The sequence below is a fragment of the Hippopotamus amphibius genome, chromosome 2 (assembly GCF_030028045.1).
Source record: "Hippopotamus amphibius kiboko isolate mHipAmp2 chromosome 2, mHipAmp2.hap2, whole genome shotgun sequence".
Lineage (NCBI taxonomy): Eukaryota > Metazoa > Chordata > Mammalia > Artiodactyla > Hippopotamidae > Hippopotamus > Hippopotamus amphibius.
In genome coordinates this window covers 152,965,416-152,981,109 of record NC_080187.1, presented here as the reverse complement: position 1 = coordinate 152,981,109, position 15,694 = coordinate 152,965,416, and the positions used below count along the sequence as shown (strand labels likewise).

The following is a 15,694-nucleotide window of genomic DNA, read 5'->3' as shown; positions in this document are numbered from 1 at the left end:
CTCTAGGGAATGTGGTCACTGTGTAAAGTGCACGGCCAAGACCAACCTGTCCTCCTGAGCCCAGTTACGCCCGGCAGCAGCCTCCTCTTCATTCACGGAGACCCACAAATCTCCCCAGCCTTAAACCCCCGTTTTAGCTCAGCAGCTCTTGCTGGGAGGTGCTTTCACCCAGGTTCAACCACCAAGGCCACAAGCTGGTGCCAGGCCCCTGCACCCCACCCAGCTCCCACATCCACTACTCCAGGAGAGGCTGCAAGGCATTCTGGAGGCTTTCTACTTGGATGTCTGAAATCAGTCTGAGCCTCAGAGCCACTGGCTCAAGCCACCTCCCTGTCCATCCTCAATAACGGACATTGACCTACAGACATGTGACATCCCCAGACTACAGAGGCTCCATTTCTGCATCGCTTTGAACCATCCTGGCCAGGTTTGGGTGTGAACCGCTATCCACCAATAGGGTCTAAGGGCTTTGATTTCACCCTCTCTCCCTCCCTTCCGTTGAGGGTCCTTTCTCAGGAGGACACAGCACCAGGAAGCAGAGGGCCAGGAAAATCCTCGAGGAGAGGGGACCCCAGCCCAGAGAGGGGCTGACTTCTCATTTCAGGCCCAGGGACACACACTTACTTTCATCAGCATAAAATCCGGAGGGACAGAGGGTCACACAGGTGTTCATCTCCTGATGGTGGTAGAACCCACGGCGGCAAGACAGGCACTGGGTGGGGGCCCGGCCTGAGCAGGTCTCGCACCCCTTGTGGCACCGGCGGCAGCGTCGGGCTGCTGTGTCCCCAAAGTACCCCAAGGGGCACACACTCACACACTTCCTGTGGGAACAGATCAGGAGGGGACCTTCCCACCAGCCCCAGCCCCACGCTTGGCTGGCAGCAGTGTGGCGGGGAGGGGTGGGGTGGGGTGGGGTACAGGCTGAGGCAGGGCAGCTGGCTGCAAGGGAAACCTTAGCTGCAGCCTCTGAGGAAACAGAGGCCCCAGGGTGGAGGTAAACCTGCCCGTGAGAGTTTCCTCATGCAGGAGAGGGCTGAAGGCTTGGATGGGAACCTGGGACTCCTTCCCTTTCAAAGATTCCCTGAAGCGGGCTGGGCTGCTCACGGGCTGTGCTTGGCCTCCTTGGCCAAAACCACAACGGTAGCTAACGTTTGGAACTTTCAGCTCTGGCAAAACCCCACTGATGGTGCCTAGGGGCAGGAAGAGGGCCTGCAGGCTGTGAGTCCAGCCAGCAGGATGGCGGTCTCTGCACAGCGCAGGGCAGGGGTGGCCGCGTCCGGGCCCCAAGGACACTGTGAGGGTCCCAGCCGCACCCCTACCGGGGCCCTGGTGGGTGTGTGCTCCCCAGGAGGGCTGCACCCCTGCCTGAGTGCTCACAGATGGGGGTTCCTCATTCCTGGCCAACTGTGCTGACTTTCAGAACAGTACCGGCCCTTAAGATGACATCTGTCTGCAGTTCCCAAGTGGTTGCCATGCTCAATACGACTCACTTTTGTTTAACAAAATGGAGAGAAAACGTTTATAAGCGGAGACAGCACAGTGCCATGGCCTCTGAGCTCTCTGTCACGGTCATGAGTTATCCATGAGATGAGAACAAAAGGTTACAAAAACATAAAATTCCCAAGCAGTGACCCTCGGGATGATCTCCTTTCCGGGGTGTTTGGTTAGTTCCTAAGTAGGGTACCAGGCTGTGGAGGCAGAGAACACAGCTTGGCCACCTTAGCAGGACACTGGATGTCTCCAGGACACGCAGGTGCAGCCCAGCCCTTTACCTGCTGGTCTTGATGCTCCCCAGACTGAAGTGGACACAGTTCAAGCACTGGTCTGCATTGGGGCCATCACAGCCTTTGTCACCACACTCCGGATGGCACACACCTTAAAGAAACAAACATTTCCTTTCACCCATAGAGACGCTTTCTCAATCACATCCAGTCCCCAGGACCCCGCGTCCAGGTCTCGCAGGGCCCTGCTGGGGCTGGAGCACAGGGCCAGAGCACCCACCCCAGAGGACTTTTCTCAGCTGGGAGCCAAGCCTGGCTCTGGGCTCCAGGGTCAGAGGGTCTGATGACTCAAGACACAGATGGCCTGAGGACAAGCAGGACAGCCAGTGGTGGGTAAGCACAGGGAGTGGTGGTGGTGGTGAAGATGGACACTGTGAGGTTCTAGAGAAACGGCCATGGCAGGGCGGGAGAGGCAGGGGACAGCCTCATGCAATGTCTTCCCCTGCAGCGGAGTCATGATGCTAGACCAGCCGCCAACTCTGATTTACATCATGAAGGACGGACCAACGCGATACAGGGCGTTGAGGCCTTGAGGGCGCTAAGGAAGTTGTGGTCAAGCAGTGAAGAACTGACGGGAATTAAGCGGGAGAGGCCAGAAGAGAAGACATCACGTCCCCCACACGCACTGAAGGAATTGGGTGGGTTTCCATGTCCCTGGGTGCGCCTGGGGTGGGTGGAGGCTGAGCCCTTTTTGGCTCTCCTCTCTCAGGTGGACACCCCTGTCTTCCCTCAACCCACAGATTCTAACTCTGGAAGCCTGTGGGCTGTTGTTAAAGTGATGGACAAAAATGCAAGAGCTGGGGGACCCCAGTGGGCCCCTCGTCCTAGGTCTCCCCTCCACCTGCACCATGGAGCCAGGTTTGACCGGCTCTTGCCCTCAGGCTGGGTGGCCCCTCCACAGGTGTCCTCCTCCCCTGGGGGCCAGGGCCCTGCTGTGCTGGGACCCCGGCCAGGCTCCTCCTCTGGGAAATTGCTCCAGAAAGCCTCCCCATGTCGGGAGGGGCCAGGCGGGGCATTATGAAAGCTTTGAGCCCTTGGAAGAAAAAACAATCTTCTACAAGATTTTAGTTGTTGCAGGGGGTGGGGCGTGAGTTCAGAAGCAAAGAGGAGGTGACTTGCCAGCCACCAGCATTGCATGGGGACGTGAGGGAAAGACAAAAGTGCCCATTCTCTGCCACCCACAACGGGTCTTTGCTGTGGGGCACAAAGCCCTCTTCATTCCTCCTTAAAGGGCCTCCAGACCTGCCCGGGTTAGACTCACTGTATCTGGCTTCCCTCCCCAGAGGTTTACCGCTGTTGACATTTCCAAAGTTTCCACTGTGGGTCCCACTGTGCACCCCTTTCAAAGCCGCGCGGGTCCCTGGGGATGCACTGGACGCTCCTTGCCGTCTCAGTTGGGGAGGGCGCTGAGGTGGTGTCGGAGCACAAGGCACCCCCACCCCTTCCCCGGCCCCAGACTCATTCAACTTGGGGATCCAGTCTCCTTTGATTTGACTCTTGTCCACCTCATCCCAGTCCGTCTGTGGGACCCACCCTCCCCCGAGCCGGCCTGACACCCTGCCTTCCCCTGCGGCCACCTCTCCCCAAGGCAGGTCTGTCTCATGTAAGAAAGTGAACCACGTCCTAATCCTAAGGAGATGTGGGGGGACAGGGAGGAGATGAAGCTCCCCATGGGCAGAATCTGGTCTAGTGATAAATGGAATAGAATGTTTATAAGTGGAGTATTTCCTGCCGTATCCGTAAACAAAGGATGTCACAGGCATCAGCGCTTGCAGCCCTCCCCTCCAATGTGAGCTGGTGAGCCCGGAGGAAACTCAGGGCCAAAGAGAACACCTGCCAACGAGCAGCTGGCAGACTGCAGCCACTCCCTGCGGTGAGCCCTGAGGAAACTCAGGAAGAGAACACACAGGATACTGGCCCTAGAGAGCTGAGGTGCATATCAAAGGAATGATTTCAGTGAGCCAGACCCTTGCATCTCCCCATACATAGAAAAGCACTGAATTCCTTAACTTGGGATACCTGGTTTTCTTTATTTAACAATAACCTTTTGACGTTCCTGATTACCTGCCCTTTGCTGCAAAACTCCTATGTATCCTGGCTCCTCCTTGGAGTAGCTTCTCAGAGCAATCTGAAATGCTGTCTCCCGGACTGCAGTTCTCATTTTGCCCCAAATAAAACTTAACTTGCAAGTCTCACGTTGTGCTTTTTTTTTAAGTCGACACTAGTGTGTTCGCTGCCAACTTCCGAGCACCTGGAAAGGCATTCGGCATGGGGAAGGTGCTCAATAAATATCTGCTGAGTGGCTGAGGATGAAAAAACAGATGCGGGGAGAAGGACGGAAACTGGGGAAGCTCAGTGCCCTCCTGTCCACACGCAGGACAGGGAAGGCCTGGTTCATGGTGTGCAGATTTCACCAAGCCCCCTCCCTCCGGGGCTTCTCTTCAGGGAAGAGATTAGTCAGGAACCCGGTGAGGAGACCCGTGCAAGGCGGGGACCACCCAACAGCAAGGGCAGCAGAACCCCAGGAGGGCATCTAGGTGATGGCTGCATCCAGCCCTGCGATTGAGAGTGTAACAGGGAAGACCTAAATCGGGACTGCATGTTGAATCTGTCTCTTTGACTTTAACCTTTGCCTCTTGTTGCTTTTGTTGTCATAATCACACATAATGGCCTGCCTCAGGGAACCCTGCCCACCTGTGAATGGCTGCAGAAAAGAAGAAATTAACACATCCCCTCCCCAAGGCTGGTCATTGCAGGAGATGTTTTTTCCAAGACTGATGGTCTTTTTACTTTACTTCCTCACTGCCTCTCCCTCTCTGATTCTATAAAACAAACTGGCATCCAGACCCCCGGAAGATGGCTTTTTGGAGACACTAGTCTGCCATCTTGTCGGCCTGCCGGCTTTCCGAATAAAGTCGTATTCCTTGCCTCAACACCTCGTCTCCAATTCATTGGCCTGTCATGTGGCAAGCAGAGTGAGCTTGGACTCAGCAATAAGAGCTCAGTAAGAAGCACCCCCCCCACCCGCATGCAGCGTGCTTGGGTCCATACCTGTACACTCCTTCCCAGGTATTGCTCTCTCCTGGATTACCTCGAAGAGCCCAATATTGAGACTCATTTCTGCCATGAAATGATTCTTTTTTTTTGGAGGGGGGGAGGTCACGCCTCAGCATGTGGGATCTTAGTTCCCTGACCAGGGATCAAACCTGTGCCCCCCGCAGTGGAAGCTCGGAGTCCTAACCACTGGACCACCAGAGAAGTCTTGAAACATTCTTGAATTACATCCACCTGCTTGGCCCTCTTGTTCCAACCCGTCCATCACACCTAAGAACGCAATTCTCTGGGTGAGTATATGCTATTCGCTGCAATCTGTGCTTGTATCTCCTTTTTCTTCTTTTCTCAACAAGCCCAAACACTCCTCAGAGACCCACTGCCTTCCTGTCTCACCTCCCAGGGCCCCAGCTACAGGGCAGCATGCCCCTCATGCTGAGCTGGCTGGATCACAGCTACTCCCTCTGCAGGGTTAGACTGACACAGGCTTATTTGAAAACTCTATCTTGAATCCTTAGTGGAGCAAATCCAGGATACAAAATATACATTAGCAAACCTTAGAAAGCAATTCCTGGAGGACCAGGAGGATTCGGTAAGTATCACACCACTCACACCACCCAAGAGAAGGGTGCTGGGGCCCCCTGTGTCACTAAGAGGCCTGAGGTGGGTGCAGGGATCGAGCCGTCTGCACAGAGACCCCCTCATGGCAGGGCTGGTCTCTTTCTTGAAGGCCTGTGACCAGGGCACGTCACCTAACACTTCAGCCCGTCTGTCGGGTGCGTGCTGACATGTGTGAGTCTGTGACCCACACAGCCCTGCTCTGGACACACCATGCGGCCTCTGAATCAGCTGCCCTGAGGGTCGGGCCGTCGGGGCAACGTCTCCAGGCAAAGGCTGTCCGGGCCCCCAGTGTGGCCCTGAGTGGCCGGCCACCCTGTCCTCAGCCCATGCATCCTCCTCTCCTGAAGCCTGGGCTCCTCTCCGCTCTCATGATGATCCTGTCCTCCCCCACGGCTGCTCTCCTGTAGCAGCCCCAGCACCTCCCCTGCACTCCCTGCCTTCAGGCCAGCTCCCCAGCCCACAGCACCTCAGACCACCCAGCGCCTCCTGCAAGTGCAGACACTGAACACCTCCGACCTGAGGTGGGGCCCACCTGGGGCCTGCCCTGCCACGAAGCATCCCGGGCGCGTCGCTGGGGACCTCCATCTGTGCTCTCCACAACCCCTCCCCCCAATTCTGCAGCCACAGACGGCTGGGTCCCAGGAGGCTGGCCGTCCCCACAAAGCCCTCCACCTTCAAGACCTCCGCCACTGATGTCTTCCTGGCACCTCAACCCGCCCTTCCTCCAGGCTGAAGCCCTAGCCTTTCTGATCTCTTAGCAGCCCTCCTAGGTTGGATTTCCACACCCTCATTAACTTCAGGAACCCCAGACTCCACCACAACCCGGGCCCTCCACCTCCTCAGCCTCTGGCCACCTCCCCTGCGCCCATCCCCAGAGGGCGACGGTGGCTGAGCGTGTCGCCTACCCGTGTCCACCTCACCGCTGAGCCCTTCACAGGGCAGCTGTCCTGATGGCTCGGGTGAGGCACCTGACACCCGCCAGGAGCCCTGCTCCCCTTCTGTCCTGGAATCCTTACTGTCCGTGGACGGCTGGACTCCCCTCTCTGCCCCTCACCCACCTTCTCCTCTGGTCCCAGCGAGGGCTGGCCCTCACCTGTGCCCCCCATCCCAGTGCTGCCCGGGACCCCCACTGCCTGACCCAGAGCTCAGTGCCCACCCCCCGCGCACACCGTCTGCATGACCAGCTCAATGCATCCGAAAAGCCTCCTCACCATGCAGCCACCCCTGCAAGCTCACCCCTCAGCTGTGTGTGAATCTCCACAGAAAGTGGTCAATAATCACTGCCTCACCTCGAAACGAAACCTCGCCTGCCTGGCACACTCTCTCTCTCTCCCTAGGCTTCTGCACTTGCGCTTGTTTGTCTGTGACTCAGAGAGCTTCCCCCAGGGCACTGAGATGCTCCTCCACACACCCGTGACTGTGCCCAGGGCTGCTCCCCCTCCCCCAAGCCCTCACCCCTCTCCCTCCACGCCACGCCCCTCCTGCTCCCTCCCCTCCTCTGCTCTTTCCTGCTGTTACTGGTGCACCCACTCCACCTGCCCCAAGACTGCAGGGAAGTTCCCCAAGTGTTGGGAAGACACCTTAGTCCCACAGACCCCTCTAACCACCTCAGCCAGGCTCAGGAAGGACTGAGTGGCCAGGCTGCAGGAACAGTTAGAGTGAGATTCCAGGACAGTGTGAGGTTAGAGTCATAGCAGATTTTAAGGAAAAAAAAATCACTCCTTTATTAATAATTACTGAATCTTGCCACAGTTTATAAATCACAGGGGGAAACAGAGCAGATTAGTCCATACATAATTCAATGCCCCATTTTAAAGGCATGGTAGAAGAAATTTAAAATTGAATCGGCCATAATTTATGCTTGATCTGTATTGGTGGAATTCTCCATTTTGTTACTTTCTTTTTCAAGACGCTATTAGATAACTCTAAGCATCAATATTCTTAGATCCTGCCCATCATTTATCAAGTAGTCATAAAATTTAGCTAAGGAAAATATGCCCAACCAGAAAGGCTCCATTTCTCACAAATCACTGGGATGGTTCAGGGGGAAAGGAACAGCTTTCCACCTGGCACGCTGACCAAGACCGCACCCAGGCCAGTGGCTGGGAACATCTGAAGCCCTCTCTGCGCTACCCTGGCTCTCAGCGTGGAGAGCTGCAGGCCCAGAGCCAGGGGTCCCCCTACAGTGGTGCAGCTGGAGGAAGAGGATTTGCAACGAGGCGTCTTTACTTCCTGTGAGGTGCTTGAGCTGCTTCCTGCAGCATCACTGCCCTCTGACACCAGGTCTGAGACCCTGTGCTGGGTCTTCCTCCCAGCCCCTGGGCCTGCCAAGGTCTCCAAAGTCAGCAGCTCCTGGCTATGCTCACTCAGCCCAACCGTCCTGGGGTCCCGGTAGAACCCCAGTTCTTCCCACATTCTGGCCACAAGGACCGGAAGCATATGGATTTGGGAGAGGGTCAGGAGGCTGAGACGGAAGACGGGGGCCCCTGAAGAAAAGGGGGCACCCCAGAGGAGTGTCATGAGCCAGGGGGCAAGTCCCCGTTCTGGTTGGGCATAAGGAAGCTCTACTCCCGGCCTGGGAAGCTTGGCGAGTACTTACTGGTTTGATGCATACTTACTGGTCTGTAAAATATTAGGAGAGCCGTGGGAGGGAGGAGCTGTGAGTGCAAATTACCATCATTATTACGACGCCCAGGAAAGGAAGAGGCCTACAACCCTAACCCCTCCTTCCACCGGGAACAGCCCTCGTTTTGAGAGCTACACTGGGAAACCGAGCGTCTGCTCTGGCCCCGGGCCTGTTACCTGTGTAGTCCTCTTCGTCCTCTGGAACCTCTGGCTGGGATGGTGACAGGGCGGGCTTGGGTGGCTCCGGCTCCAGGGCCGAGAGCTCCAGCATCCGGGAGCGAGACTGATGGGTGCTGAAGGTGGTGTAGGGGTGCTCAGCCGTGCCGTAGAGGATGAGGCTCCACTCTTTCAATTTCCCTGGAAGGCACCAGAACCAGACTCACCTGAGAGTCAACAGCCTCCCTCTGGAAGCCCTCGATGTGCTCTGGCCTCTCAGTCTGGCCGGCGGCTCCTGGCACCCATGGAGGTGCCAGGCACTACCCAGCTCAGGCCCCCCAAGCCCTCCCCCCCACAGCAGGGCTGTGAGCCCACGACCTTCCCCTCATCATCTGGGGACCAAGGACCCACCTCCTGCCCAGGCCATGGTCTCTGGTCCCCGGGTCTTGGCGCAGCCTCCCACCATTGGCCCCTTCCCCATCTTGGAACAACCAGCGGATGGATTTGGGGTTGGGCCTGGCCCTCAGCCTTGTCCCATGTGCCCTCAATTGTGATAACTGGGTTATAACAAGGAGTCCTGCTATCTGGGTCCTCCACCCTGGGTCTCGGGCTCCTTCCTTCCCAGGTAGCCCAGGGCAGGTGGGAAAGTTTGGCAGGTGGCAGTGCTGGTGCAAACCAAAATGTCCACTGAGGCCGGGCGTGGGGAGGACCTCCTCAGAAACAGGAGGATACCTGGCACCCATGCTGGTCTGGGTGTGCGGGGAGAACAGTGGCTTATGGGAGATCACCCAGCTGTGCGAAGGGACAAGGCAGGGGCAGCAACAGGGGACCCCCCACCCCCACCTGAGAGCAAGGCCTGAGCTGCTCAGTGTCCTCAGGCTTGAAGAGAAGGGGGAACCTGGCCCACGACCTCAAGGCGGAATCCCTGATGTAATAAAGCACACGAGGGCTGGAACGGACGTGACCGTGGGCTGGCTTCCCTTTCTCACCACAGTGTGGCCGGTGTTTGGGGCTGTGTGACCACGTCGGGGAGGTCACTGCCGTCACTATCGTGCAGGCGAGAGGCCGAGGTCCAGCGTGACCTGCCCGAGGACACTCGGCTTGTGCTAAGGGGCCCCGGCCACCCCAGCCCCTTGGGATTTATTGAGAAGTGGATCGACCCAACACGAATCAATTCTGTCCCACGGCGGGGCACAGAGCAGCACTGCTTCTTGATAACCATCATCCTAGCCAACTAAGGCCCCCCGGTCCTGAAAGCCTGCAGCCCCCGAAGCCCCCAAGTCAGGCCCTGTATTGCTCAGGCCTCTCCTGGGTCCTCTGATTTGAAAGAACCATCCTGAGCTGACTGTCTCCCAAGACACAGTCTCCAAAGATCCAGGCTCTTCCTGTGGCCATTTCCCTAATGCAGTGAGCAACACTGATACAAGAAGTACTTCACACAGGTGCAGGTGCAGCAAACACATGGCCTGGCTACGAACCATCGCCTGTTCTCAGCTCCTGGGGATCAAATGAAAGCTGCATTTCAAAACCACAAAGGCTCTGAGCACTTGAACTCCGAGTGGTGAACTGTCATTAAGGGAGGAGCATAATGACTACCGGGCAAGGAACAAGGGCTCCGTGAGCTGTAATTTGCGTTGAGACTTATTTCAACCCTATATGATATCTCCAAAAACACCCACCCAAGACCTCATCACTAAAATTAGATTCTTATTTTCGGATAGAGTTTTGGTAGGACAAACAAGAAGGGCTGCTCCAAGCTTGGGATCAGCGCACACCCTGTGTAGGACGAGAGCAGAACAAGTTCCAAGAAACCAGGGAGCAGATCCTAAGAGTTCTCATCACAGGGGAAGAAACAGTTTTCTTTTTTGTGTGTGGCTATATGAGATGATGGATATTAACGACACTCACTGTGGCAGTCATTTCCCGATATGCGTAAGTCATTATGCGGAACACCTATCAGTGCTACATGTCAGTTATATCTCAATAAAGCTGAAAAGAAAAAAAACTTTCAAGAAACCAGCAGTAGGAGCTGTCTTGCAGGGGGACCTGGGAGGGGAGGCAGGGGTTCAGGGATGGAAGGGGGACTTCATTTTTATTGTTTTCCCTTGTGGACTGTTTGATTTAAAGGAGAAACAACAAAACATGGCACATGCTACCTTTCACATATATGAATTTTTGAAATCGAGTTTAATTTAAAAATCTGTAAACAAACTGGTTATATGGTCAAGGAAAAAAACATGAAAAAGCTGTGGTTCTCAGGGCTTTTGGTTTACATTTCCAAATAATCAATAAATATGAATGGCTCAAAATCTACAAGTATAAAAGGGAACACAGCGGAAGTTCCCCTCCAGCTCCTTCCCCTGGCCACCATCTCTCTCCTTGGCAGCCAGGTTGCCTGTTTCTTGAGCATCCTTCCGGAGGTGTTTTATTCTTATCCAAGCAAATATGAACACATATTCTGCCCCATCCCCTTTGTCAACACACCTGGTAGCACCTTCTACCCTTTGCTTTTTCTATTAAAATGCATCTTGGTGGTCCTTCCATCACTGCACCAAAGAGGTATAGTGACATTTACTTAACAATCCCCTCAACAGACATTTAGGTTGTTTCCAAATGTTTGCGATTACAAACAGGGCCATAACCTTGGCCACAAGAGGAGGTACCTGTTGAGGTTGGCAGAGCAAGGACCCTGGAGCTGCAGGTGTGGATTTGAATCCTGGCTCTGCCACCTACTAGCTGTGTGACCTTAGGCAAAGTACTTAATCTCTCTGTTCTTCAGTTTCCTCATCTGTAAAGTGAGAATAATAATAACATCTACCTTATAGAGTTGCTCAGGGGATTAAATGACTTTAAAGATAATAAGAGATTTAGAACAGTGACTGTCACATGGGAGCTGTTGCACAGTGTTTTGTTTTTTTATAAATTTACTTATTTTTATGTATTGGCTGTGTTGCATCTTTGTTACTGCACGTGGGCTTTCTCTAGTTGTGGCGAGCGGTGGCTACTCTTCATTGTAGTGCTCAGGCTTCTCACTGCAGTGGCTTCTCTTACTGTGGAGCAAAGGCTCTAGGCACATGGGCTTCAGCAGTTGCAGCACGTTGGCTCATTAGTTGTGGCTCACGGGCTCTAGAGCGCAGGCTCAGTAGTTGTGATGCACGGGCTTTGTTGCTCTGTGGCATGTGGGATCTTCCCAGACCAGGGCTTGAACCCGTGTCCCCTGAATTGGCAGGCAGATTCTTAACCACTGTGCCACCAGGGAAGCCCGCATTGTGTAAAATAAAATCTAAGGAGCATATCATTCCATATGGCAAGTGTACCTATAGTCTACTTTCTTAAAAGTAGAATGGGGGCGGATCAAAAGGGATGTGAATTTGTCATTTTGATAGACACTGCCAAACTGCCCTCCACAGGATGTGGTCACATCACACCCCTGCCAGGAACACACCACCATGCCCGCTTTCCTCACAGCCTTGGATGGACAAGCTGACAACTCAGAGAAGTTCACTTTGCATTTTTCTTATTGACACAAGAAGCTGAGCACCTTTTCAGATGATTAAGAGCTTGACACCTTTCTGATGTGATAAAATTGGAAGCCATTTGTAAGTTCAAGAAATTTATAAGAAATTTACAAAAAATATTTGCCAGGGACAAGTGATAAGACTTCAAAGGTGCATATAAGTGCACCTTTGCCATGTTTGTACCAAATATTTACAAGTGGACCAAGGCATTTTGTTCATACTTGGTTTAAATTTCTGCTCCTTCTCTCCGTCTGCAAGAGATATTCATGGGAGCCTCTGAGGGGCCAGGTGTCATGCTGGTGAGTTAGAAGCACAGAAAAAAGAGCAACAAGGAGAGGGCAGAGGCCTTGGGAGGAGACCTCCCCTGTTCTAGAAGGTTCTGTGTGGAAAAACTGACCTGAGGGTGAGGTTTAGACAATGGTGATTTTGGAGACATTTTCCTCCTTTTGTTTGTACTTAAAGGTGAACATGCTCTTTTTACTTCCAGCAAGGGACTTCCTGGTTTTTCTGCCTTCCTAAGACATGAAAATAAGTATTCTAGTATATGGCATAATTTGAAATACAATTCTCTTTTAAGTTCTTTTTTCCTAGTTATAAAAGAGGGATGATTATTAAATACTGAAACAAATAAAGAAGAAAATGAAAATCACCCCTAACGTGTTTGGCATATTCTCCTCTTGGCTATTTTCTATGCATGTTTATTTTTCACATGTTTGAAATCGTGCAGATTTCTGATTTCTCCTTCTTCTCTGCTCAGCATCGTATCATGTTAATCACATCCAGAAATCATTGCTTACTGTTTATTGGCTTCTCCCTCCCTTTCATCAGACCAGAGGTGTCACGTGGGCAGGAATGTGGCACACTGGCCTCAATGTGTGGCAAGCTTCTAGTGTGTGTGCTCAATAAACATTTGCTAAATTAATACGCTATCTTAAATTATAATTGTTGACAGCAAACTATTTCACTGCATGAATACAAGCATTTACTTAACCAAACTCTCATAATAGGTTATAATAGGACATGTGTTCCAGTTTCCTTTTTGCTTTTATACATGAATTTGCAGGAAATACTACTTGCTGCATCTGAACTACCTTCCCCAGGTAGACTCCCCGAAGAGAATATGGCATTGTGAAGGCTCGACACATAATGCTAAGGAGCCAAATACCCCTTCATGGAGTTTGGCATCTCCTGAGGCTTGATTCAGAATCAGCCAGGTGAAACCACAGTGCACCTGGGAAGAAGCCCACCTGGTGTACAGTCCTGTCCCCAGCCTGCAGTCCCACCTGAGGTGAGTCAGAAGGATCAGACACCAGTGACTTGGCATCACGCACTAGCAGAGACGCACAGGAACATGCAGCTCTGGGCTCCAGGCTTCACGGTGATCCTCTCCTCTCACTGAGTCAACACTTACCCACAACTCGGAGGATCCAGCCCACACAAGGACCAGGTCCCACCATGCTCACCACACCCAGAGCCCTCCCTCACTTTGAGGAGAGGAGACGCGTTGGGGGAAGAGCCAAGGAAGAAGCAGAAGAAGAAGGATCCAGGGATACACCAGACCAGACACCCAATCCACAATCCACAGAACTGCCATCCAGAGGCAGGAGGACTTTGGAATGTTGGTCTGCTTTGGACAAAGCATTTAACAAGAGTGTAGTGCTTACTGGTCAAGACACTCGGCATGCCTGTTCAAGGTTACCCTTACACAACCCAACTAGTACCATTCATTCCTTAATTTCCAGGAGGGGGTCTGAAAAGATGCTCATATCCAAATTCCTTGGCTTTCTCTCCAGCAGATTCCTAAGCCTGCAGAAGAAAGAAGGGCAAGTCCACCTGCTTAAACACTCAGGGCCGGCACTGCCTGTAAGAGGCAGAAGATAATCCTAGCTACTGCCCCGGAGGCTGCCGATAAATGGCTTTATCATCAGTCACTGTTTTCAATGCATTTCCCCTCAATGAATTCGTAATGAACAAACAGGATTAATCCTATTCAAAGAAAGAACCAGAATTAAGGGAAGACTAAGGTAGAATTTGCCAACAGGAAAGTACTAGCAGTAACGAAGCTTTTCTCTTCCAGCATTTTGAATTAAGCATTAAAACTCCTTGAGAGGGGAATTTATGATTGGAGACAAACCAGCTAGAAGTGGGGGAAAGGTTTTGTTAGATTAAGGATTCTGAGCTAATACTTTTGAATTCCTGGGTTTTCTTTGACCATAAGAGAAGCTATTAACAATAAAGAATTTATTAACTCTCCCCCTACCCCCACATTTACAACACGCAGGGATAAATTCTTTAGTTGAAACACAGTAAAGAAAGAGAAGCATAGAAAAATCAAGAAATACGTTTCAGTCTAACCCTCTGGGGGAGGCCTCTTCCTTCTGAGGTCCAGTGACCCTGTTTACAAAGTTTATGCAGAGGTTTGGGTAGAGGAAAAAAAAAGACTCACCTCCTTCTTTTTACGAAAATATACAAGGATGCTTTCAAAGGGTGAATTTTATGGTATGTGAATTATTTTTCAATAAAGCCACTATATGAACTATTATACAGACACAGAAATATCAACCTGTACCTAATGAATTTAACACATAGTTATAAATGCACTTTAAGTCCACATTATGGCAAGCAGGTAGGAAGACAAAGAGAACTTAGGAAATGGCCTAGAAAGAATAAGGAAGAGCACACACACACATATGCACACAGATGCACGCACACCTCCAAAGCCAGACATAAAACCGGGCAGATGGGAGAATCTTCCCTATTATCTTGTAGACATAAAACCCCTTCAAGATGGTATTTTCAGTGCCAGGAAGAGGATCTCAGAATCCCCAGCGCCAATGTTTCTTTGGGTGATGTGTGGAAACACACACACCCAGTAAAGAACAATCACTTGTACAGCTCAGCAACACACAAAACAGCATTTTTCTTAATGGCACCTCCAGGGTTAGACAGAGAACACTAAAACATAATCGTTCAACATTTTTCAGTTTGTTTCAGTGTAATAAGTAAACAGTTTGAAAAGACAAAGACTACTACATGGGTTATAACAAGACAGCAGTCCTTCCCGCCACCCTCTCTGGTCCAGCCCCAGACTCAGCCTCTTGTCAGACTCCCAGGGGCCCTTCTAGCACTTACTGCTTCGCTGCTAAAGTAAATGCTCACATGCTCTGTCCTAGCTCCTGAATTCCAGCCATCGTCCAAGGCCTCCTTACCCAGGACACCGAGAATCCTTTCTCTTACCCTATCCTCCATATACCCACCCCTCTCCCACTTCATTTTCTGGGAGGTTTCCTCAAGTCTTCCAACCTATCTCGCCTTCCTAATTTTTGCCTTATATTTTAAAACTTCAAGGCATTTATCTGGTCCTCCCAACGTTCCTTTTTAAAATGCATCATCCAGTTCTTATTTCAGTGCTGAAATACTTCCTCTTAGCTGAAGATACCTATGAGATAACAGAAATTATATATTGGTCTCTAAGTGGGTTCCTGGCACAGGGCTCCTAAAACCCTTGTCAATTCCTAAGTGATGAAAGTACTAGGAGCAACTCTGGCTTGAATGAGGCGACTCGGGTGGGCTCCTGGGTGGTTCCTGGATGGGGGCTGGTCACCAGAAAGACCAGGCCAGGATTTGGAGCTTGGGCTTTTCAGCCTCACCCCCCACTTCTCTAGAGAGAGCAGGGGGACTAAACACAGAGCTGGTTTGAGGAGGCCTCCATAAAATCCCAGTAACATGGGGGTCAGGTTGCTGCCAGGTAATACATCACAACCCCACAAGGACAGACGCTCCTGTTGGGACCCTCCCAGACCCTGTGTATCTCTTCCTCTGGCTGTTCATCTGTACCCTTTATCATATCCTTTAATAAACTGGTAAACCTAGGTAGGTGTTTCCCTGAGTTCTGTGAGCAGCTCTAGCAAATTAACCAAACCCAAGGAGGACGGTCTTTAA

General features: G+C 52.0%; 1 protein-coding gene across 5 annotated transcripts in view; it reads right to left on the bottom strand.

The window, feature by feature from the left end:
* The window catches only part of PCSK6 (proprotein convertase subtilisin/kexin type 6), a 181,310-nt gene that overhangs the window by 19,885 nt on the left and 145,731 nt on the right, over positions 1-15,694 (bottom strand). For 3 of the 5 annotated variants that reach the window (XM_057720346.1, XM_057720349.1, XM_057720351.1), the window contains 4 exons: positions 8,256-8,435; positions 8,072-8,110; positions 1,773-1,875; positions 625-821 (listed from right to left, as the gene is read on the bottom strand). In XM_057720346.1, the coding sequence (XP_057576329.1) occupies positions 625-821; positions 1,773-1,875; positions 8,072-8,110; positions 8,256-8,435 (519 nt within the window). The remainder of the gene's footprint in view (positions 1-624; positions 822-1,772; positions 1,876-8,071; positions 8,111-8,255; positions 8,436-15,694) is intronic. The other 2 variants (XM_057720347.1, XM_057720350.1) reach the window with 1 other exon arrangement.